This window comes from Bos grunniens, chromosome 4, assembly GCF_055505025.1.
Source record: "Bos grunniens cultivar Pamir isolate PY7600 chromosome 4, Bosgru_T2T1.0, whole genome shotgun sequence".
NCBI classification, from domain to species: domain Eukaryota; kingdom Metazoa; phylum Chordata; class Mammalia; order Artiodactyla; family Bovidae; genus Bos; species Bos grunniens.
The window spans coordinates 90,346,345-90,371,831 of NC_141168.1; the positions used below are offsets into that span (position 1 = coordinate 90,346,345).

A 25,487-nucleotide genomic window follows, 5' to 3' on the forward strand; every position below is an offset into this window, starting at 1 on the left:
TCCATCCCCCCCACCCCTCCCCACCCCCCGCCATCACAGTGAGCCAGTGGAGGACAGTGCCCCTTGGTCAGCTGGGTCACCATTCTGCATCAGCTGGGTCGCCATCCTGCATCCTCAGAGCTCGCTATGTTGACATCTCTCCTCAGGAACTATAACAATGAAAGTGGGTGTGAAAATTACATGTACAGTGGAAGTAAAATCTCCTTTCTCCACCTTCTCTCTGTGCCAGACTCAGGAACTTAAGTGATAACGTGCCTGTCTTTTGAGAGAGAATTTTGGATTAACTAATTATGTTATTTTGGAATAAGTGCTTGGTAGAGAATGAGATCCCCAAGGCAGTGGCTCTCTGGTTAAATAACTTACAAGATGCTTGGTGAGCCTGTTATAAAGGCAGATTCCTGGCAACGTCCAGAGGTTTTCAAGTCAGTGGATCATTTTTCTACTTCCCTGATACGAACCCGACATGGGGACACTTCTCGAACTGTATTTTGAACCCCACTGCCTTACAGAGGAGAGTTACTCTAAAAGTCACTTTCCGCTTGTTTGGATGAGTGTCAGTTGCAGGTTGCATGTGCAGCTGTGTGTTTTCTGGGGAAAAGGTAGCAGAGAAGAGAGAGAAAAGGAAAAAGAGAATCTGCCTCTATGCTCAGTCTAAAAGTGAAGAGAGAAAAAGCAATGTTGTCACTGGGGGCTGGTCTTGGTTGGGAGACCAATTTGAGATGAGATTTCAGAGATTAGCAGCTTCCATGAGGTTTGTGCTGACTGATACACTTCAATGGGTACTAAAGATCAGAGAAGTAAGAGATATAAAGCTTGATAATTAGCAAACAGTCAGGAAACATTGAAAACATGTGATAGATAAGTGGATTTATTAAAATCAATCATGACATACCCATTTTTCAGAGTTCAGTGTTTCACCAGTAAAATAGGAAAGAAAGAAAAAATAAATAAAAGATGTATTTTCACATTTCACATGCTTGGTTTAAAGGTGAATATTTCATAACCAAGTAGTTCTGTGTCTTCCTGGCTATGGGAAAGTGTTCCCTAAGACAGACATAGAATGCCAGAACATATCCACTTCTCCCCCACCTAATATTTCCAGGCTTAGAGGCAACATGAAAAGACATGGCAACATAGTGAAGCAAAGTATTCAAATTAGCAACAATCTCAGGTAAAACAGGAGACTAGAAGAGGCATTTTCTAATCTTCCTAACTTAGTTTTTCTTACTTCAACCCTCATTAGATACCTAGAACACTCTGCTTTCTCTATCTCCTTATGAAAGAAAAAAAGTATGTACTCATTTATACTCATATGTATATGACCGATAATGTTTATCATATCTCACATAGGGGTTCACTTTTGGATACAGTTCAAGAAGACTTGAATCGAATGGGAAAATATGCTAAGCATCAAATTAAAAAGTCACTGGGCCCTAAATAGGCCCTATTATCTTGGGCCCTAGAATCACCCCCCTTTCTATTTACTTGAGTCACACTGTTTAATTATTTCAGCTCTCTACTCATTGATTCCCTCATTCAACTCATTTATAAATCACCACTCCACCAAGAGGAGATACTCTGAACCCCTTCCAACACACAGGTTTTCTTTTCTGTGCACAAAACGAAACAAAGAGACCAGTAAGAAATTAATTATGACCAAGAAACTAAACTTGCATGGAGTTGCTAAATCAAACTGGAAGGGAAACTTTTATATGTACCTGAAGCCCTAATGGGGCAGGAAGTCTGAAGGCTTCATCACGTTGGACTACACAAGGTCACTTGTTGAGCCACAGTAGAATATTTTGTTCATAATGAGACTTTATTGGGTTTGGTTGTTGTAAGCTTTTCAAGCTTCTAATTATGGTGTTTAGAAGACAATGAGACAGCTGAAAATAATAAGAATGCTGCTAAAACTAGTAAGATTGCTGCGGTGTTACAAAGAGAAATGTTGGCTTTCTGTGTATAGTGTACATTTAACCTGTCAGCAAACACAGAGCATTTTACAGGTAAAATGTAAAGGATGCATTTAGGAGCCATCACATGAATGATGAGGTTTTTCGTTTTGCTTTCAAAACGAGCTGCTTAAGTTATAATACTAGTTTAATATAAATTAGAGTTTCTCCTTTTGAAACCACTCGCAATTTGCTTCTGTTAGGCTGCAGGTCATTATGATGCAAAGTTAAAGGTTCCTGGAACATAATGTGATTCAAGCCTGCATTCTTGTTGCCATGTCCAATTCAGCTGAAAATGAGAATTATAGTGAGAGCATTTCCTGGTCTTTGACCCTTCGTGTGAGCTTTTTAAAAGCAGGGTTTATGCAGAACACTAACCTCATTCTCAGACATTCAGTTCTGACTAATATTAGCTGTGTTAAAAGTCTTAAGTAAATTGAAAACTGTTTAAAAATACCTCATCCCAAGTTTAAAAACAGTGGGTACTTACCTTCCTATTTCCTTCCTTAATACACAAAAAGATTTGCCTGTGAAACAAACGGATGAATGATATTTAAGTGTTTTAAAGGGTCTCTCTCTTTTCTCTCTGTGCCACAAATGCAGTCAGGCAACACAAAGGACAGTTGTTTTAAAATCTCCAGCTGTAACTGACTTGGGAAAGACAGCAACAATAATAGGAAAATAACATATAACACATAAGCATGTTTTCTATGCCAAAGACTGTTGCAAAGACTTCAAAATAAACTATTTTACTTCATCTTGACAATAACACTACCATTAGGACCCCTATTTTGCAGATGAAGAAACTGAGGAGCAGAGAAGCTCAGTTACTTGCTCAAGGTCGCAGAGACTATAAGAAGGAAGATCTGAACCTGGGAAACCTGGGTTCCACACTTTTAATCCCAGCCTTTTAGGAAGACAGATGGTTTGAGAAGGACACTCTTGAACTCCTGAGGGTTGGTATAACACAGAAAAGACACATCTAAAACAAATTCTATGATATATAGGTGTTTTGGAACCTGCCCTCGCCCCCCACCCCCCCGCCCATAAATAACAAATTTCATGAAACAGATAAGTGTAAGCCTTTTGTTTTCTTTTTTAAAAAGGTCATTTAGAGTCAAGCTTAGAATACCTAAAATTCAACAAACTACCGCATACATATACACTGCACATCAGTCAGACTAGGATTTCCCCCAGGCTATATTGTTACCTTGGCCCAGGAGAAGCCAAAGTGTGTGAGTGAGTGCCTTACCTGGTGGGTCTTACTTAGTGATGAAGACAATGAACATATGGCCACTGACAGTAAGTTCATCTGCTCTTTCCACACTTTTCCAACCTGAGTGCACTTTCTGAAGACATACTTTTTGTAGGAGGGAGTATATTGGTTGAAATAGTAAGGAGACAGATGGATCTGAGCAGACTTCACTCTGTGTCCCAAAACCTTGTCAAAAGAGAGAGAAAGAGAGGAAAAATCAAGGATCAAAAGTAAAATGAAACATAGTACCTATGAACCCTTGATTCCCCAAACACCTGTCCTGAGGCTAAGCAAGAAGCTAATTGGTATGAGCTATGCTTGCCAATCAGTCTGAGAGGATTTGCAGGAAGAGGTGGAAATCCCCTGAGGCCTTCGGAGCTCCAGAACACCAGGACAATGAATAGATCCTGAGGCTTTTCTTTAAGGAGCGGAAAGGATTCCTCCTACAGCCAGTGTTGAGCTGAACCAAATGACTGAGCATCCCCAGGGATACCAGAGGGTATTGTAAACTTGGTGAATGGACCCAAGAACATTAAAACAGTTGCACGGAATTATCGGGCATCCCAATTGCTTCTATACTTACATAGCTTTAGCTTGAGAAATTCCCTCTCTCTGCAATCAAGATTGGAGCACTGGCTCTGTTGAAATTCTACTTTAAAGTCAGGAGTGTAAAGCATTAGAAGAACCAGTTACCTAGAACAGAGGGTCAGTAATGCATTGCCAGGGCACTAGATGCCTTCCCCCGTCACCACTTTCTTCTGGGCAAAGAGGTCTCTCAGTTCAGTTCCGTTCAGTCGCTTGGTCGTGTCCGACTCTTTGCGACCCCATGGACTGCAGCATACCAGGCCTCCCTATCCATCACCAACTCTCAGAGTTTACTCAAACTCATGTCCATTGAGTCACTGATGCCATCCAACCATCTCATCCTCTGTCGTCCCCTTCTCCTCCCGCCTTCAATCTTTCCCAGCATCAGAGTCTTTTCAAATGAGTCAGCTCTTCGCATCAGGTGGCCAAAGTATTGGAGTTTCAGCTTCAACATCAGTCCTTCCAATGAACATTCAGGACTGATTTCCTTTAGGATGGACTGGTTGGATCTCCTTGCAGTCCAAGGGACTCTCAAGAGTCTTCTCCAACACCACAGTTCAAAAGCATCAGTTCTTCGGTGCTCAGCTTTCTTTATAGTCCAACTCTCACATCCATATGTGACTACTGGAAAAACCATAGCCTTGACTAGACAGAACTTTGTTGGCAAAGTAATGTCTCTGCTTTTTAATATGCTGTCTAGGTTGGTCATAGCTTTTCTTCCAAGGAGCAAGCGTCTTTTAATTTCATGGCTGCAGTCACCATCTGCAGTGATTTTGGAGCCCAAAAAATAGTCTGCCACTGTTTCCACTGTTTCTCCATCTATTTGCCATGAAGTGATGGGACCAGATGCCATAATCTTTGTTTTCTGAATGTTGAGCTTTAAGCCAACTTTTTCACTCTCCTCTTTCACTTTCATCAATAGGCTCTTTAGTTCTTCTTCAATTTCTGCCATAAGGGTGGTGTTATCTGCATATCTGAGATTTTTGATATTTCTCCCAGCAGTCTTGATATCTGCAAGTAATCAGGTATGACCTAAATCAAATCCCTTATGATTATACAGTGGAAGTGAGAAATAGATTTAAGGGCCTAGGTCTGAAAGAGTGCCTGATGAACTATGGATGGGGGTTCCTGACATTGTACAGGAGACAGGGAGCAAGACCATCCCCAAGAAAAAGAAATGCAAAAAAGCAAAATGGCTGTCTGAGGAGGCCTTACAAATAGCTATGAAAGGAAGAGAAGCGAAAAACAAAAGAGAAAAGGAAAGATATAAGCATCTGAATGCAGAGTTCCAAAGAATAGCAAGGAGACATAAGAAAGCCTTCCTCAGCGACTAATGCAAAGAAATAGAGGAAAACAACAGAAAGGGTAGGACTAGAGATCTCTTCAAGAAAATTAGAGCTACCAAGAGAACATTTCTTGCAAAGATGGGCTCAATAAAGGACAGAAATGGTAGGGATCTAACAGAAGCAGAAGATATTAAGAAGAGGTGCCAGGAATACACAGAAGAACTGTACAAAAAAGATCTTCATGACCCAGATAATCACGATGGTGTGATCACTGACCTAGAGCCAGACATCCTGGAATATGAAGTCAAGTGGGCCTTAGAAAGCATCACTACGAACAAAGCTAGTGTGCCGGAGCCAGCCGGCAAAGTTGATCAGGTCCCGAGAACGTGCACGATGCGGCTGAGAAAGAACACTACAGCAAAAGAATACTACAGCAAAGATGGGGTCGAGAGGATCAGACACGTCTCCACAAAGGGAAGCGGTCTGACCACGACTTTATTCAGCATCTTATATTTATATAGGAGAGCAAGAGAAAAACAAGACAGTTAACATTTTTCTTGGTTGACCTATACATCTTACAAAAGGCCACAAGAAATCTTGAGAGCATGGGAATGGCACCCTGTTATTATTTCTTACACCAGATAACATTTCCCTGTGCATGAGAAGTTTGTCCAGAACTCCAGGTGTCTGCAGTAAATAATCACCTAATCTCTGGGGTGGCGGGACAGAGAGCTATGTTTGCAAGCAAACCCTCAAGGACTGAGGCAGCTCCCAGGGCTGTGTCCTTTAGACAAAGGACCCCGTTCTCACGGGCAGCTCCCCACACTAGTGGAGGTGATGGAATTCCAGTGGAGCTATTTCAAATCCTGAAAGATGATGCTGTGAAAGTGTTGCACTCAATATGCCAGCAAATCTGGAAAACTCAGCAGGGGCCACAGGACTGGGAAAGGTCAGTTTTCATTCCAATCCCTATGAGGTCTCTAGTGCCAAAGTATTACTGCCCTATGGAGTCCCTGTACTTCCCTCCCTCACTGCTGTTGTAAAGAAAGCCTTGCAGAAGGGAGTTGGTAGGACTGGAAAAAAGCAAGTTTGGGAAGGGGATAAGATGAACAACTAAGGAAATAGAAATGCATGGTGGAGGGTGAAATCGTGAAGAATCATAGTCTCAGGAGAAACACTTTTAGGGACAGTTCAGTATGAACACCTTTATGATGCTCACACATGCTTTTGGACCAGAAATTGAGAATTCATTCTGTCTTAGTTCCAGCACTTTGCTGTGCAACCCTAAGAAAGTTTCTTCACTCAATTCTGAGCCTCAGTGTGTCATGAACATCATAGTGACAGCACACAGCAGCATTTGAAAATGATGACATGTGTTTTTTGTTGTTTTATTTTTTTAATTAATTAATTTTTAAATTGAAGGATAATTGCTTTACAGAATTTTGTTGTTTTTTTAACTAGTATAATAGGTCAGGTTCTGGGAAACAGATTTTGTATGGAAGTTTACAAGCAGGAAGTTTATTATCATCTCTCAGGATCAATACCTTTGGGGATGAGAAGAAAATAAGATCTCAAAGAGGAAGGACCTGAACTGTGACACAGATGAGAGAAAGGCCTCGGTCAGTCCCACTGGAGTTCTGGAACTGAGATGGCCCTTCAGTAGGGCCCAAGTCAGGAAGGGATGAGAGAGGGCCAGGTATCTGGGGAGATCAAGGCTGGTGTGCTACGGATGAGTTTAATCCTGATCCTAAGCCCTTGACCTTTATGAGCACTAGCAACCCTAACCCCTCTCCTTGCGATGTTTGGAGGTCACCTCATTTAAACTTGGCTCTTCCCCTTCCAGCTGCTTTCTCTTCTCTCAACCCCTCATCCTGCCTTTATTCCCCCTAGCACCTACTCCCTCCCTTACCTCTCTCTCCTGCCCTAGAGGAACAGGGGACAAGGAAAGAGAACCACACCTCCTGCCATAGTAAAAAGAGCCACCTCTTTATACATTGTACTCCCAGGGATCAATCAGACTCTGGATGCAGGCTCCCCACAGGGAGGGAGCCTCATCTTGACAGAGGTCTTTCTCTTAAGCCAGAGACAAAACTGGGAGACAGACTCAGCTGAGAGCTGAGAGCTGTGAGCTGTAGCAGCAGACACAGGAGCTGGGAGGACAAGTATCTGGAGAGTGCACCAGAGTATCCACCAGGAGAAGGCACTAGCATTACCACTGCTAAGAATGTTTGATACCTGGAGGATGGAAGCATTAGAACCACCAGCTGCCCACAAAGAGGAACTGGCTTTCAAATCCCAGATTTTCCACTTGATCTGTCCAGGTCCCAGTTTCCTTGGCTATACAGCAAGTTGCTGTAAGTCATCACATGTGATGCTCTAAGGGCAAATGAATATCAGTTCTCTTTTCCTTATGTCACCCACAGCTGACTTACCAGAAATCGTATGAGGAGTCACACTACTATATATTTTTCAGAAAGTCTTGTGAGTAGTCCATGCTCGATGCTTCAACTTAATATCTACCGAAAACATCTACTAGAGACAAGTTAGAGATTTTGAGGTTTTGTTTTTCCATTTTAACTCTAGACACAAATATCTGTCCTTGGGAAGTATGAGAGAAATGACGGCTGAAGGAAAGATGTAAGATCATTCATTAGTAGGGCTTGTGATTGCAACAGTCAGGGTAAGATCTTCAGAATTTGAAAATTCTGAAGTTGTCCTGAGAAGTCATTTTACTTAAGAAAAAAAAAAATCACTAAATAAATCAAATTTCCAACAATCCGTAAGAACTGGGGCTTTTATTTTCTAACATTAAACACACACACACACAATCCACATCACAACAAATCTTATTTTCATCCTTTCAAATCTGTGGTCAAATTCTCCACATCTGCCTCTCTCAGTCTCTGAACACTGTTGTCCTGAATTTCTAGGCAAACCGGCTACTCCAGAAACTACTCTTCCATTTGGGGGGAAGAAATTTCTGAAACTACTGGTTACTGTACTTTAACAATAACGTACTTATTGTCTTAAAGTTGAAATTGGGCCAATGGCCAGTATGCATTTTTCAAGTTCCCAAACAGAAAGTCACATGATCTTGATTCAGAGAGAACAGTGGGGGAATTAAGCAGAAGTGATGAAGCAAAGAACAGACAGTGGAGGATTAGGAAACAAGGATCTGTGGGAATATCCAGGGGATATGGGGTAAAGGAAGGGGCACAGCTCGGAAGTGGCACGGTCTGCAGTGATCATAAAGCAGAGTCCTGAGAGAGACAACTGTCTCCCTTGCCCCAGCTCCTCTCCTGCAGCTCATCTTAGAATAAGAGAAAGATGCTTCTGTCATGGGCCAGTACAGATGGTGCCCACAGATAGAAATGAGAAAATCCTATGGAGTTACATCCAGATACCTCCTTCGGGCACCGCACTGGAGTCAGTGTGCTCTCAGGAAGCCTAATGCCGAGTCGCAGAGCATTCTGAGCAAGGAGACTTAGTCTGAGCCCCTGGCCACCGTAGCCGGCTCTTTCCCCTGATAGTGATGGACACTGGAAAACTGTCTGATGCCTACTTTACAGTATCTTCATGTCTGATGGGGCCTGGCAATCTGTGACAAATGAACTGCATTGCTTTTTCTGCGAGTACTAAAAATTTACTTTTACATCACTGGAGGGACCTAGCGGAACACATGTCAAGGACCCATAGGTCAGTGGGACTGAAATAGCAGCTATGAAATGAATACTTGATACTGTATATAAATTGAATGATCAGCTGGGTGATTTTAGAACTACCTGGGTGGAATTTATGTGTCTTCTGGATGAGATGATGGTTCTAGGCCAGCGGGAATACCTCTGAAACACAGGACAGTAATCAGTGCAAGGTGGGAGGGAGCTGGCGGGGAGAGGTAGGCGAGTGGCTTGACCTTGACTTTGTTCTTTTTCAGCCCACTCTTATGACTCCTCCTGTAGCATGAATGCTGGGACTGGCAGGGCAGTTGCCTCCTTGCTGTGTGGGCTCAGGAGATGGCTCAGCACCTGCTGCCTGTGAAGGTCAAGTGCTTCTTGACATCCAGGTCACTGGTAGATTGGAAGGTTCTAAGAGTGAGCTTGTGAATTCATAGCTTTTACTTGGAAAAGCAAATCATTACAGATGATGATAAAGAAAAATTTATCTAATATTCACATACTCAGCTTTGACCTTTTAATTTACATCCTGGGTTTTCAGAGAGAGAGAGAGAGAGAGAGAAAGAGAGAGAGAGAGAGCTGGCAGACACAGAAGAACATGCACAGTAGGAGACAGAGATGGAGACATGTACTCAGAAACTCAGAAGCGGGGAGAGGGATGGGGCAGAGAAGAATATTTTCATATAATATTCACGAATATATTTTCATATAACATCTCATATACTATGAAATAAGAATATTTTCATATAATATGAAAGTATTATGGCCAGGAGGAAAGGGAAGAGGAGAAAGAGAAATGGAGACACATAGATGAAGGGAGATGGAGAGAGAGATCAGAGAGGGAGGGGAGATGCACACGAAAGAAAGAAAAAACCGTAGAGGGACTTAATGAAGGTATAATCATGCCGTTACTCAAATGGTAACTTACATGTTGAAATAGGCATAACTTCCTTTCTTTCCTAGTTATCTTTTCTTATTCTTTTCTAATCCATGTTAGTTTGTCTCTTCTCTTGGTTTCAAGTTACATTCACCTCTTAAGACAACAAATGCAACTAGAATTACTTTAAGATTGAAAATAATTTAATGGTAGCATTGGGAAAAATGGAAACAGAGAAGAAGGAAAGATGAAAGAGAGAAAAATCTCACTGAGTACCCAGCACCAGAGGCTGAAAATCTACGTTAGTACTTGCAGCTTTGACATGGCCTAGAGATGACTAACCTAATTTCTCCCTGAATAGTTCACAGATATTCACAAACAATCTTAGCTTGACTCACCCACAGAAAACAGCTTCACTTGTAACCTCTACTGGACTGTGAGTGGAAAAGGAGGGAAATGCTACGTGTGGAGGAGGAAGGTGAAGCCAGCTTAACTCTGACCAGGGGTATTTAAAGCTGTTGCCAGAGCACAGGGTGGGAAAGAACTTCTATTGAGCATCTTCTGTTTGCTGCATCATCCCCATGTGCTTCACTATATTATGTCACTTAAATCCCCATGTTACCTGTGTGGGCCTGGCATCTCCTAGCTGACTGAAAAAGGGTAAGACACACAGATGCGTATCCTTACTTGCTGCCATTCTTTGCATTACCAGGCCAGGTTTGAGAATGAGGGCCAAGCCCACTTACCAAGTAATTTAACAAGGAGAATCTATGAGCAAAGCATAAATAATCTTTAAATAACCTTTAGTTCAGCCTCAGATAGTTATTTCCACGCATCAGAGAAGAAATTATTGAAGCAAATTAATAAGTTGCTAATTTTCAATACAGATTAGTGATAAAAAGACAAACTCAAAAGGAGTCTATTTTGGTAGATGAAGATTCTCAGGCATATCTCAATAGATTCACCAGAAATGGACTCCAAAAGCTAAATTTCAGAAAAGTTTCAGACTTGTGGGGAACATTTGTGCTATCCTAAATTGGCACATGCAACTGGTATTTGCTGGCGTAAAGCTGGTTCTTGTGTTCATAATTATTTGATTTGCATGAACTAAAAATATTTTATTGCACTGTCCTACCAGACACAGGCAAAAGTTGGGAAATCAGACTCACCTAATTTGAGCTCAAAGTTGAGCTTGTTATTTTGCACAAAAAACATGAAGTCAAACTTCCCAGAGGATGTGTGTAGATACATTCTCTGGGTGCTGCTTCCCAATGGAAGAATACACAAGACATTGGACTGCATGGACAGGCCTTTATGATATTGCTTAGCTAGAATCTGCACTAGAGAGGAAGTGAATTCATTTGTTATTTATTCATGTTCTATCGCATCACATTTCCTTAGGTTTAGCATCAAATACAAAAAACAGCAATAGCGGTTCTTAGGTTGCTCTTTTTCTGGTTAGATATTCATTTAAGGTATCTTTTCCAAGTCCATAATTGAGAAAATAGGATATCTTTTTACAAGGGGCTTAAAGTGAAAGTGAAGTCCCTCAGTCATGTCCAACTCTTTGGGACTCCATGGACTGTGGCCTACCAGGTTCCACCGTCCATGGGATTTTCCAGGCAGGAATACTGGAGTGGGTTGCCATTTCCTTCTCCAGGAGATCTTCCTAGCTCAGGGATTGAACCTGGGTCTCCCGCATTGTAAGCGGACACTTTACTGTCTGAAGCATCAGGAAGTCCCAAGCGGCTTGGCTGTAAGCAAACTGAATGGTTGAAAGAGCAAAATTAAGAAGAAATTTAAACCCCAAAGTGCTCTCTTGATGTCAAACAGGTTGAACCCAACATTAAGATAGTTCTTCCAATTGCCATATAAGTAATTAATGTGCATGTAAGAAAACACAAGCAAACATGTGTTATAAATACATTGAATCAGGGTTCACATTAGAAGAAATTTCCTTTCTAGAGGACAAAGCCATATTTGGGCCTCAGATAACAACTGCCCGAATAACTGGCCTGTGTCTACCGAGTTTGCCAACTCAGAAGCCTGCACTGGGGGTGCCACCCTCCTCCCCTGTGCCTTCCTTATACAGTGGCTCCTTGCTTGCAGAAAAAAAAGCGGGGGGATAAAATTATTGACTGTAAAAATCAGATCATTAATTCCCAGGAACACTGAAATGCAGGCAAGAGAAAAAATGCTCAGCCGCATGCCATGAGAGGCGGGCATCGGAAGATTTTCTCTGATGAGCTATGCAAAGCTGATCGCGGTCAGGCTCCCCGCCTCCCACCTCCCCCCACTCCCCCAAGCGCCCAAGTAATGAACACACAACACGGACAGATCTCAGAGCTGTACATACCTTTCTCCGAGCAATTTTAACTTTTCCCATGTCCATTAGGCCTTACAGCCTAATCTTGCTCTGCCAATTGCTCCCATGGTGAGATCATTAAGTAAATTATTTTAAGATCAAACACCCTGCAGTGACAATAGCGTCCCATGTAAGGTAAATGCTTCAAAGGCCCCCCTTTCAAATTACAGCTCTCCAGAGTTATTCATCACCTCTCCGGAGGGCTTGCCCCGCCATTACTTGGCTTTTTGCCGCAGGCGAAGGTAGCACTGCTAATTGGCCTCTGTAACAAAACTGACCTGTGGACAGGATAAAACTTGTTTGGAGCTTAGAGACAAAAATTATTCAAGGTTAAAAACACATGAATGCCCCAGCTACGTCACCAAAAAAAGGGGAGTGAATGAATGTCTTCCCCTGCGGTTCTTAATGTGAAAGAATGTGCTCCCAGCGCGCCTGGATCAGACAAAAGCTCCTTCAGGTAGTCCAGCCCGGCCCGAGCCTCGGGATCTTTTTCTCCCCCGGTTTTCACCCCCCTCACCGCTCTCCTCTTCGTTGTCCTCTTCTTTTTAAACTCCAAGACAAGGCGCTCTATCCTTTGCTTTGGTCCTTGGGCACCCCTCCCGGGGATGGCCTTTGATCTCCCGGGATAATAGCAGATGGAACCATTTAACTGCTTCGTACAGGTGCAGTTTACTTGACAGTTTGGGGCTTTTATTTCTAGCACATTAGCCGGGCGCATACAAATGGGTTTCTGACAGACTCAAGCAGGTAAAACAGCACCGAGGCTCCGCAAAAGCGCGGTCACACCTGCCGGGATGGCACCATTTGAAAATGCTCCATGAATTCAAGACAGGTAAAACCTTGAGTTCCCTGCTGCCACGTGATGTCTTTTTTTTTTTTTTAAACTATTGCTAACGTAGTAGGGAAGAATCTCGAATGAGTAAACAATGAATGAACTCCTCCATCTTGTGCTCAAAAGAAGCAGTGCTCAGGCCTGGAGCATCAAATCGGTGCTCCTGATTGAGATGGAAACACTTCATTGATATTCACCGACAACTAAAGAGAAATGAAAAAGAAATAAAGGTCATTCCAGTATTTCTCCTTTTGCTTCCTTTGAGGTTGATTTTCCCCCTGCCCCTCACCCAGTCCCCACCTCCTCTCCAGGTCAAAGACTGATGAACAATCACGAGGCAGCTTCACTGAGAAAACTTCGGTTATTGTCACGATGCAGGTAATGGTCCACAGGCTGTTACAGGTGCTGGGATATTTTAAACATTTTTTGTTTTGTTCCGGTGTTTGGCAAGTCCTTGTTAAGTTAGTTCTGTTTTTCTAAGAACATATATCACGTGGGATTTTTTTTTTTTTTTAACTCTTCCAACTTGAATACATAAATAATTTTCTTACCAAGGAAGTATTCCAGGACACTCTTTTTGGGAAATGGCACATTGAAGAAATTTTAAAGTTGCATTAAATGATGTTATTTGGTGATAGCATTTCCTTTGTTTTCTTATTTTACATATGTGCTTGTGATAATATTCTGTTATCCAATCAGATTGTAAACCAAAAATTAAGAGTTTAAGCTTTCCTTTTATTATTTCTATTTTGGTTTAACAGTTTCAAGGGCTCTGCAGTGCTAACTTTAATCATTCTCAATAATCTTAGTAGACATTGCAGTCAATAATTTAGTTTCTTGGGAATTGGGTAATTCCTTCTTCACTGTGCTTTCAGACACAGAAAGGTTAAAGCTTTCTTTTCTTTACCTAACTCTTCACCAATGAAACGGAAGTGCCTGTGTGTAGAGACAGCATTTACCATTTGAGACAAATCTAGCCCAGTCTGTCTGAAAGGTGGGCTCCTAACAAAGGTGTGTCTTTGAAAGTCCCAGCATTTCCTCCACCTTCTTTGAGCAGACTTTATCCCTAGAATTTGCCAGTACCTCCGTCAAAATCACCATCTTGGCCCAATATTGCTTAGAATCAAAAGATTTCAGAGAACACTTGTGCCACTCCCCAGGTTTTATAAGGAAACTATAAATAAAGATGAGAAGCTGAGAGCCAGAGATCCAGAGACAGAAAGCGAGTTATTTTCTAAGAATAGATTACATTTGTTTGCCCATTCATTGCTCCAGCACTGCTGAGTGTCACTGTGCAGAAGGCACTAGGGGGCATGCAAGGATGAACAAGGCAGTCAGAAGGAGGCCTAAGAAGTCCTTCCCTCGTAGGGACACAGGGGTGTGTGCGCAAACATGCATGCACACATCCATGTGCACAATGTAGGGATATCAGGTAAACGGACAATTAGTGGGTGATATATCAAGCACTCAAAGTCTGCTGTACATAGAAGGCGACAGGAACACAGAAGGAAGAGTAGCTGGCTCTAACAGGGAAGTTACTGACAGGTTCACAGAGGAGGTGATTTTGAACAATCAAAGATTCAAAGACACAAAAGAGTTCAAACTGTTTGCAAAAATGTATATCAGTAGTTGATAGGATATCTTGAGGGAAGTCACAAGAAAAAGCCTGGGGATAAAGCTCCCCCTGGTATATGGCAGTCATTGCATGTTACAGGTGAGTCCTGCTCTGCACATCCATTCTCACAAACGGCCAGTTAACACTGCCCTAAAAACTGTGTGAAGTAGGACACAAGGTAAAAGTCATTCATTGTTTGAGCAAGTATTCTAGAACTTTTTGATTCACACAAAATGTCTTCTGTGAAGGTTTTTGGAATTGCTTTTAGAGCTATCTAACATTTTTTAAAACTCCTCAATAGTGAATTTTCTATATTTTGAAAATAATTTTGATTTTGGAGAAAAACTGAGCTGTTTACTATAAACCAGTAAGTCACATATTCTCATGTGGTATAAAAACTGTTTCTAAAAGGCAGTGGCAAGAAATATTTGGAACAATAATTTTCAGAGTAACTTCCAAAAGTAACTAGTTTAAAAGTAAATAGATTTGTATGAAAAAACATCAATTATATTTCTTTAAAATATGTTTCTTATACTTTAAGTCACACACTGGTATGTTTTAGGGCATAGGTTATACCCTTCCCTTAAATGGGTTGCTGCTGCTGCTGCTAAGTCGCTTCAGTCGTGTCCGACTCTGTGCGACCCCATAGATGGCAGTCCACCAGGCTCCCCTGTCCCTGGGATTCTCCAGGCAAGAACACTGGAGTGGGTTGCCATTTCCTTCTCCAATGCATGGAAGGGAAAAGTGAAAATGAAGCCGCTCAGTCGTCTCCGACTTCTAGCAACCCCATGGACTGCAGCCCACCAGGCTCCTCTGTCCATGGGATTTTCCAGGCAAGAGTACTGGAGTGGGCTGCCATCGCCTTCTCCGTAAATGGGTGGCACCTTTGTAAATTAAGGCTGAGGCTAAGTGGTCCTCATAATCTGTCTTCCCTCCTGTGCTCAAATAGCAATTGCAGGTTATGTGGACCCTGTGACTAAGTTCTGCCCGATGGAGTGTGAAGGGTGGTGATCTGTGCTGTCTCCAGTTTGCCATCCCCTTCCTCGTCCCTTTCCCGCTAGCTGGAATGCCCATGTGGTGGTGATGGGTCATCTCTGTGCTGTGGAGATGGGGCAATAATCCAAGGGTGACAGGCAGTGTGCATGAAGCCTAGGTCTGAAACTGAGGAGCTGCCGTCCCAGTCCTGGAATACCAACTCCGAGATAGCTTCACAAAGGAGAAGTCAACTTCTGCAGTTTGCCCCTGCATTTTGTGTTTCTCTTACAAAAAACTGAATCTATATCAATAAATAGCAGTAGATTGAACAAGAGTATATGAAATAATCAAGACAACTATTACCAACACCAGAAATTCAATGAAAAGGATCTATTCCAATGAGGGTGTGTTTGGTGACATCTCTGTAACAGTTGGAACCAACTGCTATTTTCTTGTCATGTGGGGGACTCTGCTATCAGCTTTTTATGTAAGCTGAAACTTTTTCTCTCATATTTCAAAATATATCTACAAGGTCACAATTTTTTTTCAACTGAAAGAGGCTGTCATGTGCCTGGGATTGTTATTTTAGAAATGATGAAGGTGTACTGTGAGTGAGAAGTCATAGGCTCTCGACTAGCTCTAAACTTAGGCTAGGCTAAGCCTTTCACATGGGAAAGGACTGGGAGGGAGACAGTTTAGTAGCCTGTGCTTGACTCTTGATGAGGTCTACTGGATCATCGCAGTAGGTTCCCTGGCTCTACTTTCCACATGAAGCAGCTAAAGCCCAGAGAACTGAACAGCTAGAACAAGCTCAAAGATCTGAAACAATTTTTCCGAGATCACATCTAGCAAGTAGCCAGACTGAAATTCAGATCTACTCTGCTGTAGACTATATATTTGTGTCTGTCCCAAAGTCATATATCGAAATCCTAACCCCTAACGTGACTGCAGGTGAGGCTTCTGGGGGTGATTAGGTCCTGAGGGTGGAACTCTCATGAGTGGAATTAGTGCCCTTATAAAAGAGACCCCAGAGAGCTCCCTTATCCTTCAGCCTGTGAGGTAGCAGCAAGAAGATGTGCCATCTGTGAACCAGATGGCTCTCACCAAACCATGTGTCATCCTGATCTTGGACTTCCAGCCTCCAGAACTGTGAGGAATACATTTCTGTTGTTTATAAGCCACCTACTCTACAGTACTTTTTTTTATAGCAGCCCAAACGGACCAAGACACACTCTGTGATAGAACTCTGCCACTAAAATAGCATCTTAACTTGGTAAATTTTTGTTGTTTAAGTCACTAAGTCATGTCCAACTATTCTGCAACCCCATGGACTTTATAACCCATCAGGCTCCTCTCTCCATAGGAATACCTTTACCAATTTACTTAACCAAGTAAATTATCTCACCACATTTGTGATACTTGTTCACCCAAACTGACATATCCCTTAGTCAATCACAATTCCATCACTGAACTGTATTTTATTTTTGCCTAAAGTGTCCCTTAGGCTTCCTAGGTGGCACTTATGGTAAAGAACCAGCCTGCCAATGCAGGATATGTAAAAGAGTCAGGTTCGATCCCTGGGTTGGGAAGATCCTCTGGAGGAGGGCATGGCAAGCCACTCCAGTATCCTTGCCTGGAGAATTCCATGCACAGAGGAGCCTGTGGGGCTACAGTCCATAGGACTGCAAAGAGCTGGACATGACTGAAATGACTTAGCACGGCACAGTACAATGTGTTCCTTGTTTCTGATTTCCCTACCACTGAAGTGTAAACTTGGTCTTCAGTTTCCTGCTGCTGCACCCTCATGCCCAGAACATTGCCTGGAACACCGTGGCCACTCACTCACTACTTGTTGAGTAAATGAATGATCGGATGATATCAAGAAACTGCACTCACCACAGTGAACGGTTCATGAGCTGTCACTGTATTCATCAAGTCTCCTTGTCCTTCTGTGTGTCATCAGTCATAGCAGGCCATATCTCAGAGTGTGCTATGCATCCTTTTACTACTAGTTTGACTTTAACACCATTTACTTCCTACTAATGCTTTTGCCTTTTCATGCTGTTCATGGGCCTGGCATGCTGCAATTCATGGGGTTGCAAAGGGCCAGACACGACTGAGTGACTGAACTGAACTGAACTGAATGCTTTTGCAAACTACCCCAAAGCAGCACCATTTTGTACCTATCTAACTAGCTGTGCTGAACAAGACTCCCTAGGTAATGACATTAATCCTTGAAATTTAGGGATGCACCTTGATGATTTAAAATGAAGAGCCTGCTTGGCTCCAGGTGGCTGATCTGGGCATGTTCCTAAATTTTGCTTAGGATGGTGAATCTGAGGAAGCACATCCATTCTCACCCTCCCCTAGGAGGAGAGGATTCTGGAAGATGGAGGGCAGTTTCCAACAATGAAGGGCCCTTGCTTGGTCCCAGGGCTTCTGAGCAGTTAACTCAGCCTCAGAGGGGAGCTTAACCATAAGATATAGCAAGCGAGTCTATAACCATTTTGGGCTAGAACTGTGTTCTGTGAATGGGAATTAGAGCAGTGTATTGAAAGGAAGGAAAAAAAAACAACAACCCAGCATTGCAAGGAAAAAGCTGTTTCCATAAGAATACATTAGAAATGTAATCAAATGCTCAAGGTTTTAACAGCGGGTAAAGATCACCAAATTAGTCCTATAAGCCTTTACCTCCTTTCCTGTTTCTATTCTCAAATGCCATTAAATATTTAATCATCCCTAGGTCAGTTTCTTCCCCTTTTAACCTAACTTGAGCCTGACTGTTACATATTGAAATTCCTTAGGACCTGGTCCCTTTAATGCTTATTTTCACTCACTTTAAGGCAATTGTATTCACTTGTATATGTTTTTAAATTACTTATTTATTTTTGGCTGTGCTGGGTCTTCACTGCTGCACGGGCTTTTCTCTAGCTGTGGCAAGCAGGGGCTACTCTGTAGTTGCAGAGCGTGGGCTTCTCACTGCGGTGGCTTCTCTTGTTGCAGTTCCTGGGTTCTAGAGCACAGGCTCGAGTTGGTGCACGGGCTCAGTTGCTCTGTGGCATGTGGGATCTTACCAGACCAGGGATAGAACCCATGTTTCCTGCATTAGTAGGCAGATTCTTTACCACTGAGCCATCAGGGAAGTCCTCACTTGTTTAATTTCAACCACCATCTACATGTTGGTGACTTTTAAATTTATATTCTCTGCTCAAACTCCTCCTATGAGTTCCTCCTCATGTATTAACAATCTACTTGATGTCTCCACTTAGATGTTTCACAGGCACACCAACCTCCAAACCTCCAAACCGGGAACTTAGCGTCTCGCCTCACGCCCCAAATCTGCCCTCCTATGTTTCTAGCTCATAGATGGCACCTGTGAGAAACACATGGCTCAAGCCTAGAATCCTGGAGGTCATTCCTAACTGCTCCCTCTCCTCACAGTCCACATCAAATCAATGCCCAAATCCTGCTCTTGTTGCTCGTATATCCCTTCTTAATCCATCACTTTGTTTCCATCAGTAGGGTTAACCCCTTGCTTAACCCTATCATATTCAGGTAGAGGTGGTTATTTCACGTGGACCACTCCAAAACTCTGCTTGTTATTTTCCCTGAAAATTCTCTTGCCTTCCTTGAATTTCATCTCTACGTGGCATCCAGTTATCTTTCTAAAATGCAGATACGTTGAAGCCACTTCCCTTTTGAAGCTCTTCATTGCTCTCCACTGCTCCTAAGGTGAAGGACAGGAGCCTCAGTGTCAGAGGTCCTGCAGCATGAGCCGTCCCTGATATAAGCCCTACTCAGGGCCCCTCTCTTGCCTACTCTTTGGACTGGCGCTTCCATGCTGCTCCCTAAGCTGCACATGCTGTCTTCCACCTCTTTGTCTAGTCAAATCCTGAGCACCCTACAAGTTTCAGCCTAAATATCATTTTTCTCAGGGCAGCCTTGCCTGATGAGGACTTGAGCTAAATTAGATCTGTTTATTCTTCTTCAGAACTCTTGTTACCATCACATCCTCATACCCAACTCAGCGTGCAGCCCTTGAAGAGTCTTAATGACATTTGGTGAATGAAAGTGCAAATAATCATAGGCTGGGCCCAGAGTAAGCCAGACGATTGCTATGTAATATATTTAAAGTAGGGAAAAGTAACTCAAATTAAAGGGATATATTTATGCAAGTCATCAGTGTATGTTATTATCTGATGTAACATGGTAGCATGCTATTAGCTAGAACTGGGGAAACCACTAGGTTGAAATAACCATTTAGAAAACATAAATGGATTAAAAAAGTCCCCTCCGCACATGCACGCATACATACAGAGCAAAGCAATGAAACACTTAGAAATGCATATCTAATAAGAAATATGCAAAATCTGTGGTTTTAAAAACCCTGAAATAAATCAGAAAAATATAGGACATATAAGAATATTTGAATGAGTAGAGAGACATACCAAGTTCCTGGTTAGACATCAATCCTGTAAAATTGTTGATTCTCTCTCTCTGTATATTCCCATCAGATCAATGACTTCTGTAGGGGAATCCTATAAAATTTATCTGGAAGAACTGTACAAGGAGAATAAACAATAAAATATTAAAGAAATACAATATGGCAGGAGTAAGTACTTGCATAGTAAAGTGAAGTTGCTCAGTCGTATCTGACTCTTTGCGACCCCATGGACTGTAGCCTGCCAGGTTCCTCCATCCATGGGATTTTCCAGGCAAGAATACTGGAGTAGGTTGCCATTTTCTTCTCCAGGGAGTACTTGCATAATCAGATACTAAAACGTAGTCCAACACCAAATAATTAAAATGGTGAGATATTATGAGTACCAACAGATAGATCAAGGAATATAAGAGAAATCCTTGAAACAGATCTGCAAATATATATGGGATCTTATTGTGTGCTGAAGATGACAATTCAAATTAGCGGGGAAAATGTTTTTTTTAATTGAAGTGTAGTTGATGTATGATATTATAAAAGTTACAGGTGTATAATGTGGTGATTCACAATTTTTAAAGGTTATGCTCCATTTATAGTTATTATAAAATATTGGTTATATTCCCTGTGGAGAAGGCAATGGCACCCCACTCCAGTACTCTTGCCTGGAAAATCCCATGGATGGAGGAGCCTGGATGGCTGCAGTCCATGGGGTTGCTAAGAGTTGGACATGACTGAGCAACTTTACTTTCACTTTTCACTTTCATTCATTGGAGAAGGAAATGGCAACCCACTCCAGTGTTCTTGCCTGGAGAATCCCAGGGACGGGGGAGCCTGGTGGGCTGCCGTCTATGGGGTCACACAGAGTCGGACACGACTGAAGTGACTTACCTTACCTTATATTCCCTGTGTTGTACAATATATCCTTGTAGCTTATTTTAAACATAATAGTTTGTACCTCTTAGTCCCCTATCCTTATATTGTCTCTCCTCCTTCCTTCTTAAGGGGGAAATAATTTTTTAAAATAAATGTTATTGAGTAATTGTTTAACTGGAATCATTAATGTAAGACTCTTATTTCTTTCTACAACAGATGTGTTCATTATAAATTATAGACAAATTATGGTATTAATACCAAAGTCAGAAATTATTAAACAATCTATAGATGGTATGACTACACAAAACTTTTAATCTTCATTCAAAACCCACCATATACAAAAGTTTGACAGAAAAAAAGTAAGCTGGTGTTATAGAGTAAAGTAAGTCCGAAAGAGAAAATCAGATATCATATACTAACGCATGTATGTGGAATCTAGAAAAACGGTACTGATGAACTTATTTGCACGTCAGGAGCAGAGATGCAGACATAGAGAACAGGGTGTGGACAGCAGAGGAAGAAGAGGGAGGGACACACTGAGAGGGAAGCGTTGACATATATACACTACCCGCGTGTAACAGACAGGAGGGAGCGGCTCCGGAACACAGGGGGCCCAGCCCGGCTCTGTGATAACCTAGAGGGGTCGGATGGGGGGCTGGGGGGAGAGAGGCTCAAGAGAGGGGGGATTGCACACACACACACACACACACACACACACACACACACACTTATGGCTGATTCATGTTGTACAGTAGAAACCAACACAACATTGTGAAGCAATTGTCCTTCAATTAAAAGAAAATAAAAATGGAAAGTACTTGAAACCATGTACTATAGCAAAATGCACAAAGATGTAATAAATAGTTTACAAAAGAAGAAATACAAATAGTCATAAACAACATGTTCAATTTCACTAGTGAGCAAATAAATACAAATTAAAACAAGATACCTGTTTGACTAATACATTTATTAAGTTTAAATAAAATGATAATGTTTGTAGCCTCATGCATTTGTAGAATATCTATTGTTCCTGATAGACTTATGAATGGATACTGCTCATAACAGCTAACCCTATGTCTAGCATAAGCTTGCATATAGCAATAGTTAAACAAATATTTATTCAAGTGAATGAATGAATGCTTTTTAACGCCTTTGTGGGTTTCAGGAAACAAATTCTTTCAAAAACTCTTAATATAATTAATACAGTATTTTGGGATGGCATTTTGATAAAAACTACCAAATGTCTTAAAGTTTGTATATGTTTTGAATAGTGCAACCATAAATGACAAGATTTGCCAAATAGGCCTGGCATACACACCTATTATCCTGGTATGTGTAGTGAATAATAGCACCGCATTCACTCTCAGAGGTCCTGAGATTCAGTTCAGTTCATTTCAGTTGCTCAGTCGTGTCTAACTCTTTTTGAACCCATGAATCGCAGCATGCCAGGCCTCCCTGTCCATCACAAATTCCCAGAGTTCACTCAGACTCAAGTCCATCGAGTCAGTGATGCCATACAGCCATCTCATCCTCTGTCGTCCCCTTCTCCTCCTGCCCCCAATCCCTCCCAGCATCAGAGTCTTTTCCAATGAGTCAACTCTTCACATGAGGTGGCCAAAGTACTGGAGTTTCAGCTTCAGCATCATTCCCTCCAAAGAAATCCCAGGGCTGATCTCCTTCAGAATGGACTGGTTGGATCTCCTTGTAGTCCAAGGGACTCTCAAGAGTCTTCTCCAACACCACAGTTCAAAAGCATCAATTCTTCGGCGCTCAGCCTTCTTCACAGTCCAACTCTCACATCCATACATGACCACAGGAAAAACCATAGCCTTGACTAGATGGACCTTTGTTGGCAAAGTAATGTCTCTGCTTTTGAATATGCTATCTAGGTTGGTCATAACTTTCCTTCCAAGGAGTAAGCGTCTTTTAATTTCATGGCTGCAGTCACCATCTGCTGTGATTTTGGAGCCCCCCAAAATAAAGTCTGACACTGTTTCCACTGTTTCCCCATCTATTTCCCATGAAGTGATGGGACCAGATGCCATGATCTTCGTTTTCTGAATGTTGAGCTTTAAGACAACTTTTTCACTCTCCACTTTCACTTTCATCAAGAGGCTTTTTATTTTCTCTTCACTTTCTGCCATAAGGGTGGTGTCATCTGCATATCTGAGGTTATTGCTATTTCTCCCGGCAATATGGATTCCAGCTTGTGTTCTTCCAGTCCAGCGTTTATCATGATGTACTCTGCATATAAGTTAAATAAGCAGGGTGACAATATACAGCCTTGACGTACTCCTTTTCCTATTTGGAACCAGTCTGTTGTTCCATGTCCAGTTCTAACTGTTGCTTCCTGACCTGCATACAAATTTCTCAAGAGGCAGATCAGGTGGTCTGGTATTCCCATCTCTTGAAGAATTTTCCACAGTTTATTGTGAATCACACAGTCAAAGGCTTTGGTATAGTCAATAAAGCAGAAATACATGCTTTTCTGGAACTCTCTTGGTTTTTCCATGATCCAGCAGATGTTGGCAATTTGATCTCTGGTTCCTCTGCCTTTTCTAAAACCAGCTTAAACATCAGGAAGTTCACGGTTCATGTATTGCTGAAGCCTGGCTTGGAGAATTCTGAGCATTACTTTACTAGCATGTGAGATGAGTGCAATTGTGCGGTAGTTTGAGCATTCTTTGGCATTGCCTTTCTTTGGGATTGGAATGAAAACTGACCTTTTCCAGTCCTGTGGCGACTGCTGAGTTTTCCACATTTGCTGGAAAATTGAGTGCAGCACTTTCACAGCATCATCTTTCAGGATTTGGAATAGCTCAACTGGAATTCCATCACCTCCACTAGCTTTGTTCGTAGTGATGCTTTCTAAGGCCCACTTGACTTCACATTCCAGGATGTCTGGCTCTAGGTGAGTGATCATACCATCGTGATTATCTGGGTTGTGAAGATCTTTTTTGTACAGTTCTTCTGTGTATTCTTGCCACCTCTTCTTAATATCTTCTGCTTCTGTTAGGTCCATACCATTTCTGTCCTTTATCGAGCCCATCTTTGCATGAAATGTTCCCTTAGTATCTCTAATTTTCTTGAAGAGATCCCTAGTCTTTCCCATTCTGTTATTTTCCTCTATTTCTTTGCATTGATCGCTGAAGAAGGCTTTCTTATCTCTTCTTGCTATTCTTTGGAACTCTGCATTCAGATGCTTTTATTTTTCCTTTTCTCCTTTGCTTTTCGCTTCTCTTCTTTTCACAGCTATGTGTAAGGCCTCCCCAGACAGCCATTTTGCTTTTCTGCATTTCTTTTCCATGGGGATGGTCTTGATCCCTGTCTCCTGTACAATGTCATGAACCTCATTCCATAGTTCATCAGGCACTCTATCTATCAGATCTAGGCCCTTAAATCTATTTCTCACTTCCACTGTATAATCATAAGGGATTTGATTTAGGTCATACCTGAATGGTCTAGTGGTTTTCCCGACTTTCTTCAATTTAAGTCTGAATTTGGTAATAAAGAGTTTATGATCTGAGCCACAGTCAGCTCCCAGTCTTGTTTTTGTTGACTGTATAGAGCTTCTACGTCTTTGGCTGCAAAGAACATAATTAATCTATCTCAGCAATTAGATACATAATTATGGATGTGTATTACAAAGTCTTTTTGAACTTAATCTTTTCAGTTTTATATAATTATTTAAAAAACAGGAAGTGACTTAACTGTCTAAGAAAAGAGATCATTTTAATCAGCATTTGTCATCACTGACTGAATATTAGAATAACCTGGGACGCTTTCATCTTTAAAACACTGCTGCTGTTAAGTCACTTCAGTCATGTCCAACTCTGTGCAACCCCATAGATGGCAGACCACCAGGCTCCCCTGTCCCTGGGATTTTCCAGGCAAGAACACTGGAGTGGGTTGCCATTTCCTTCTCCAATGCATGAAAGTGAAAAGTGAAAGTGAAGTTGCTCAGTCGTGTCCGACTCTTAGCGACCCCATGGACTGCAGCCATCCAGGCTCCTCTGTCCATGGGATTTTCCAGGCAAGAGTACTGGAGTGGGGTGCCATTGCCTTCTCCGCTTTAAAACACTACTTTACCCAAGTTTTTGGCTTCCGAGGTGGCGCTAGTGGTAAAGGACCCTCCTCCAAATGTAGGCGATATAAGAAATATGTGTTCGAAACGTGGGTTGGGATGATCCCCTGGAGAAGGACATGGCAACCCACTCCAGTATTCTTGCCTGGAGAATCCCATGGACAGAAGAGTCTGGCAGGCTATGGCCCATAGGGTCACTCAGAGTTGGCCATGACTGAGGTGACTTAGCACACCTACCCACATACCTCCTCAGACTGGATAAATCAGAACCTGATAAGTTAAGGATTGGTAATCTTTTTTTCCCCCAATTTATTAGTATTTTTATTTATTTTTTTTAAATTTTAATTGGAGGCTAATTACTTTACAATATTGTATTGGTTTTGCCATATTAATATGAATCTGCCATGGGTGTATATCTGTTCCCCATTCTGAACCCCCCTCCCACCTCCCTCCGCATACCATCCCTCTGGGTCATCCCAGTGCACCAGCCTCAAGCATCCTGTATCATGCATCGAACCTGGATTGGCAATTCGTTTCACATATGATATTATACATGTTTCAATGCCATTCTCCCAATTGGTAATCTGTTTTTTCCTTAAGCTTTCCAAGTGATAATAATGTGCAGTCAGGGTGAGAATCACTGATTTAAATAATCTAAAGCACATCGCCACAAAGT

General features: G+C 42.0%; 1 protein-coding gene and 1 long non-coding RNA gene across 3 annotated transcripts; one reads left to right on the top strand and one right to left on the bottom strand.

Annotated features, from left to right (window-relative positions):
- Positions 1–12,712, bottom strand: LOC147374515 (uncharacterized). 2 transcript variants are annotated; one of them, XM_086397433.1, is made up of 4 exons: positions 12,512–12,712; positions 3,205–3,393; positions 2,443–2,479; positions 1–149 (listed from the first exon to the last, which is right to left on the bottom strand). In XM_086397433.1, the coding sequence occupies exons 1-3, from the start codon at positions 12,710–12,712 to the stop codon at positions 2,459–2,461; spliced, it is 411 nt and encodes a 136-aa protein (XP_086253559.1). In that variant the 3' UTR covers positions 1–149; positions 2,443–2,458. The 2 variants fall into 2 exon arrangements, with proteins under 2 accessions (XP_086253559.1, XP_086253560.1); XM_086397434.1 differs by lacking the exon at positions 12,512–12,712 and adding an exon at positions 11,986–12,505.
- On the top strand, positions 12,696–16,781 carry LOC147374516 (uncharacterized). Its single transcript, XR_015162848.1, has 3 exons — positions 12,696–12,826; positions 13,138–13,204; positions 15,391–16,781. It is a non-coding gene; the product is annotated as an uncharacterized LOC147374516 (long non-coding RNA).
- Positions 16,782–25,487: the final 8,706 nt, after the last annotated feature.